The sequence below is a fragment of the Chenopodium quinoa genome, unplaced genomic scaffold (assembly GCF_001683475.1).
Source record: "Chenopodium quinoa cultivar QQ74 unplaced genomic scaffold, ASM168347v1, whole genome shotgun sequence".
NCBI lineage: Eukaryota > Viridiplantae > Streptophyta > Magnoliopsida > Caryophyllales > Amaranthaceae > Chenopodium > Chenopodium quinoa.
In genome coordinates this window covers 3403609-3408205 of record NW_018744301.1, presented here as the reverse complement: position 1 = coordinate 3408205, position 4597 = coordinate 3403609, and the positions used below count along the sequence as shown (strand labels likewise).

Here is a 4597-nt window from a genome sequence, read left to right as displayed (position 1 = left end):
TGGCCCTAAGTGACAAGAAATTCAATGAGATGATGACTCATAATAAGATGCTTGAAAACCAAATTTCTCAACTTGTCAATGCTTTGAAAGACCATGCTAGTCCTTATTTTTTACCTTCCCAAGGCTTAGATCCCAAGAGACCCGTGAATGCTAATTTTACAAGGAGTGGTAAGGTTCTTGAGGAGAGTTTGCCTAGGAAGAGTGAAACTAAGGAGATCCCCAAGGAAGAGATGGTGCATCTTTGAGTGATGTTGTGATTGAGACACCTAGAGAGGTAAAATTGGAGAAAGAAATTTTGAAACCCAATCTCCCATATCCACAAAAATTCATGAGACATTAGGTTGATGAACAATTTTGAAGATTTATTAACTTAAGCAACTTCATCTTTCTCTACCATTTACCGAAGTTGTCACCCAAATGCCCAACTATGCAAAATTCCTCAAAGACATTTTGAGTGGTAGGAGGACTTGTGATGTTATGGAGACGGTCAACTTAACCGAGAATTGTAAGGCAATTATAAAGAACAAGATGCCACCCAAGTTGAAAGATCCCGGAAACTTCTCTATCCCTTGTGCCATTTACAAGATGCAAATTGATAATGCCTTATGCGACTTAGGGGATAGTGCTAGCCTAATTCCATATTCGGTTTATCAAAGACTTGAGTTAGGTGAACTTTTGCCTTCAAAAATTAACTTACAATTAGTCGATAGGTCAATCAAATTTCCTAAGGGTAAGATGGAGGATGTTCCTTTGAGAGTAGGGAAGTTTGTGATTTCGGTGGATTTTGTGGTTCTTAAAATGGATGAAGATGCTACCATTCCTATTATTCTTGGTATTCTTGCTACCTCGGGTGCCATGATTGATGTGAAGAGTGCAAAAATTTCCCTTAAGGTAAGAGATAAGGTTATGGAATTTGACTTGAATGAAAGCATTAAGTATCTATGTTCTTCTTTAGAAAATTGCATGTTGATTGATTCTCTTAATCTTGTTGTATCTTCCATGCATGAGCACTTGCTCACTTCTAATGATCCTCTTGAGAATGTCTTGTTGAATAAGGATAAGATAGGTGCTCCTATCAAGGAAATGGCAATGTATGAGGACTTGCTAAATGGAAACATCGAGGAAGTGGATGAGCATATGTGCATGAATATTTCAAGCCAAGAAGCTTTGAAAGCTGCCACTTCAAAGGAAGGTAAAGGTGTACCAATGGTTAAGCTCAAACCACTTCCATCACACCTTAGGTATGAATTTTTGGGACCTGTAGGGAATATTTCAAGCATTAGCCCAAACTTGAACCCCACTGTGATCATACACTAAAGTACGGTGGCGTCCAAAAGGAAGGAAGATAGAGCAAAAGAGTCGCCAACAAGTTTTTGGAACTTGTAAACCGTTCACAGGGTGAAGGTTACACCCCTTAACGATCCAGGAGATTGTTAACTCCAATAGGTCTGGAACCATGACTGGTAGTTCGGGGATGAAGGTACAAATTCAATCTAAAAAAGAAAGAACCTGCCCTAATAATAAGCCTCTACTTTATTCTGATGGTATTCATGTGTGCTTTGTGACTAACATGCAATCAATAGGATTACCCTAAATCTGTTTAATCTATGTTTCTTGAATATTAATGCACAAATAAATCTATTATTGGCGATCACTTGAATTATAATCAAATTAACCCTAAACAAGATTATTAATTATCTTATTAAGCGTGATTACAAGTACCAATTCCCTTTAAACATGCATAAAATGTGTGATCAAGCAATAGCAATAAATATATATCAAGCAACATAATAATCATAATAATTATCATAAAATTATAACAATTATAATCATAATTGAAATAACAATCATAATTATTATAACTATATTTATCATAATTAAAACAATCATGTTAAAGAATAATAATACCAAGATCCTAGGCATGATACTAACAAGATTAATAACAAACCCTAGCATGTCACTAAGCAATAAAAATCAAAGCTTTAACCCTAAGATGATACTAACATGAATATTAGGAAGAGAATAAGAAGCATCGCGGGAATCACAATTGTCATATTTCATATTAGAAATTTTACCCTAAATATGATACTAGGAAGATCAAAACACACTAACATGACACTAGGAATCATAATAACAACCTAGACATGATTTCTATATCATAATAACAATGCTAACAATTAAAGCACTTACTTGGATGCCTCGTACCTCTTTCTAATAACAAAATACACGCGTTAGTAACTTCAAAGAAAATAATAATAAAATAATTAAATTAAATAATTGAAATAGAGATTTGTGACCAAACCCTCAGAAATTAAAACCTTTCACGTCTAGGGAGAAGGCAACTTTGAATTTGGCTAGGTGTTTCTAGACCTTGTGAATGCGGAATTTTGTGTGCAAAAGGCTAGTTTAGAAAAGAGAGAGAGAGTAATAAAAAGATTCTTAATGAGAATTGGTGATTGAAAACAAAGGTTTTAGGAGGCTATTTATAGAGAAAATTAGCCGGATATGATAAGTAATTAATAAGAGTTTCAAAAAGTATAAAACACGACCGCAGCAGCAGACACGCGCCTGTCGCCAGACGACAGATCTATCGCTAGACGCTGCGCTTGTCGCCAGGTGACAAAGCTGTCGTATGGCACTAGAAATAATTTTTCACGCGTTTTCTTATTTTGATAAAATTTAAGCATACGAGAGGGCAAAATTGTATTTTCCTTAAAAAAAACTTGTTTTATTTTGATTAAAACTCTTAAAAGTCAACTAAAGTCAATTTATCAATGCTAATTAAATTAGGATTCAAAAGAACCTTCTAGAAGATTCTAGAAGACTATAATCAATCCTAATCGCATTTGAAATGATAAATCAATATTAGGCCCTCCTTTAGATCATTGGGCCGCACATAAATATCAAACCGGGCCCATTTTAGTAATTTGACCATAACTTCCTCATTATTCATTGGAATTAGGCTTATAATATATCGTTGGAAAGCTTTTTTTGAACCCGACCCAACTACACTATTATTGGACCCTTGCTATGGACCAAACCAAATTGGATTGGTTGTTTTCTTAAAATAGGTTTTCAAAAACAGAGAGAAAGAAAAGAAATAAAAATTAACCGCAACACTAGACTTTCCACACATTCACTTCATTTGATTATGATTCGACGTGGAAGGTACACATCACTAGGTTTGGTTTTGGGGAGACACAAATGAGTGTCTACAGAAGCCCCCACTTTGACTGAGTTTGGAGAAACACGAGTTTCGAAAACAAAAGTCAAAGTAGCGATAGGGACGGAGAATTATTCAGAACGTTCTGCGATCCTAAATCATTCTTGTAATGCCGATACCTACAAAACTAGCATTATTTAAACAGATAAAAGAGTTAAGAAACGCGTATCTTGCACCGTCGAGCACACGTCTCTATAGGTAACTAATTTGTGTTGCATTTACTGTTGTGACAACCTTCCACAAGCTAGGGAACGCCATCTCAGTGTTTGTTTTGATGATCTTCCGCAAGATAGAGAATACCGCCTGAAGACTGTTACGCCTGTAACTGCCTCCCATTCCGCCGCGATAGACTTCTACAAGCTAGAGAACCCCATCGAAGATTGCTTCGCCTACAACGACCTTCTAGCGCTTTGTAACCATCTTCTGCAAGCCAGGGAACATGATCAAAGATTGCTTTGCCTGAAACGATCCTCATTTGTTGCGATAATACCCTGAAGAGTTTTACCGAATACCAACACCTGTCGATCCTTTGCTTTGCTATGCCTGTGCATCGACGCTTTTGTTGCTTGTGAACTAGTATGTCGGTGCTTCTGAATTGTGAACCAGTATGTCGGTGCCTTTGCTGTATGTATGAACCATTATGTCGGTGCCTTTGCATGTGTATGAACCATTATGTCGGTGCCTTTGCAATGAGCCAATGTTTAGGCGCTTTAAGCCAAGTGAGACGATCATTTATCAGGTCGATCACTTAATGCGATAATAACCTAGCAGATTACTAAATCATGTCAAATTAATTATAGGGGCTAACTGGCGTACCAAGGAACCCAAAATTACTGTACGCGGTAAAAATAACCGTTCTTCATGGTTGAGAGTTGTGTCACCGCTGAAAAGTCACTGGCGCCAAGATTTGGCTCTGTCACCAAACGCTGAACTCTGTCGCCTGGAGACAAACCTGTCGTTTGGCGCCACAATCAGGATTTCGTGTAAATTTCCTTTTCTTCTTCATTTCGCCGCTGCTGCTCTTCTTTCTTCGAAAATGGCTGCGGAATTCGAATTGCTCTAACTTTCCCGTTTCTCTACCAAATTTGCTAAAAATTGTTGCAAATTGAAGCTTTATTCATCTACTTTCCTGATCTATGTAAGTTTTCTTCAAACTCACCCCGGTTTTTGCTAAATTTATGTGTTTTTGTTTACAAATTTTTGAAAAATTCGAACCTTCTTTTTGCTTAATTCGCTTTGTTTGTCAAATTTTATGCCATGAAATTGTTTGATTATGTTTGTATATTGCCTTGGGAGTATTTTGAGACTTGTTTGACTCAATTTGGTGGAGAAACGAACAATTCACCATTGTTAGACCTCTTGAGGTTGAGAAAA

General features: G+C 36.7%; 1 protein-coding gene across 1 annotated transcript; it reads left to right on the top strand.

Annotated features, from left to right (window-relative positions):
* The first annotated feature begins 417 nt into the window (after positions 1 to 417).
* LOC110695453 lies at positions 418 to 4356 on the top strand. The gene is made up of 2 exons (XM_021872682.1): positions 418 to 1241; positions 4335 to 4356. The coding sequence occupies exons 1-2, from the start codon at positions 418 to 420 to the stop codon at positions 4354 to 4356; spliced, it is 846 nt and encodes a 281-aa protein (XP_021728374.1).
* The last annotated feature ends 241 nt before the right edge of the window (positions 4357 to 4597 follow it).